Here is a 1060-nt window from a genome sequence, read left to right as displayed (position 1 = left end):
GTGCCCCGCGACAAACGCCGGCCGTGGCCCCCGGACACGGCTGCAGCATCCCAGCACGAGGGGCCGCGGCCACCGCAGCCTTGCACAGCCTGCCCGCACCGAGCCCCGCTCCGCAACCCGGGCAGCGCTTGCACCGGGGGCAGCACGGAAAGAAACTACGCCATTTCCCCGGGCCGTGCTCCAGCCACAGCCCAGACAGCGGGGACGGCTCGGGCCGCGCTGGGAACACGGAGCTCAGCTCTGCCCTGCTCTGCGGGAATGAGCCCTGAGCACACCAGCGACTGAGCACCACTGCTCAGGGAGGAAAGGGCTGGAGCACTGCGGTGATTTACCTTCATGTGTTTCCTAAGTGAGCTGGGGTGGGTGTAGGATTTGTCGCACACCTTGCAGATGTAGGGCTTGTCCGAGGTGTGGACATGCATGTGTTTCTTCCTGTCACTGCTGTTGGCGAAGCGCCTGTCGCAGCCCTCAAACTCGCACTTGAAAGGCTTCTCACCTGTGAAATTTAGAGAGGGTGAAGGAGGGCCGTTCCCCTCTCCATCCCCACCCGCCTCCTCCCAGGACAGCATCTGCCCTGCTCGCCCCACCTTATGGATGCACAAGCACCACAACAAATGAAGGGGAAGATGGACGGCAAGATTTGTTACGTGTCGGATAAATTTGGATCAGCCTTTATGACTTTTAACTCACCTCCCGCCAGGCCCACGCTGGGCTCCAGCAGGGAAGGCGGCTGGGCGAGCTTGGGAAAGGAGAAGACCCGAGATAAATTCAGCGGCTCGGACAGCTTTACAAGACCTACTCGAGGATACAAGCCAAAGTACGTTTGCTTCCAGCCTTCCCCCTCTCTTCCCTCCACCCATGCAGAAGGGCTGAAGGAAAGTCGGGGATGCAAATAAATTACTTTGACAAAAGTATCGCCGATTTAATTAGAAGAGACGCCAATCAGGCCTAAAATAAAAATAAAACAGGAGCGGAAGTCACCGAAAATGAGGTTTCATTAGCATTTCTATGGTTCCCTCCGCTGCGGAGGCCGAGAGCGGAGGCAGCGCCGCGCAGCCGG

The 1060-nt window shown here is 58.7% G+C and overlaps 1 protein-coding gene across 1 annotated transcript in view; it reads right to left on the bottom strand.

Annotated features, from left to right (window-relative positions):
- Positions 1-1060, bottom strand: part of LOC115948123 (zinc finger protein ZIC 3-like) — a 30427-nt gene that overhangs the window by 19733 nt on the left and 9634 nt on the right. Inside the window, exon 3 of the mRNA XM_031058814.1 lies at positions 333-496. Within this exon, the coding sequence (XP_030914674.1) occupies positions 333-496 (164 nt within the window). The remainder of the gene's footprint in view (positions 1-332; positions 497-1060) is intronic.

Source organism: Geospiza fortis, unplaced genomic scaffold (assembly GCF_000277835.1).
Source record: "Geospiza fortis unplaced genomic scaffold, GeoFor_1.0 scaffold29, whole genome shotgun sequence".
Lineage (NCBI taxonomy): Eukaryota > Metazoa > Chordata > Aves > Passeriformes > Thraupidae > Geospiza > Geospiza fortis.
Note: the sequence above shows the minus strand (reverse complement) of the source record. Positions and strands in the feature narration are given on the sequence as shown.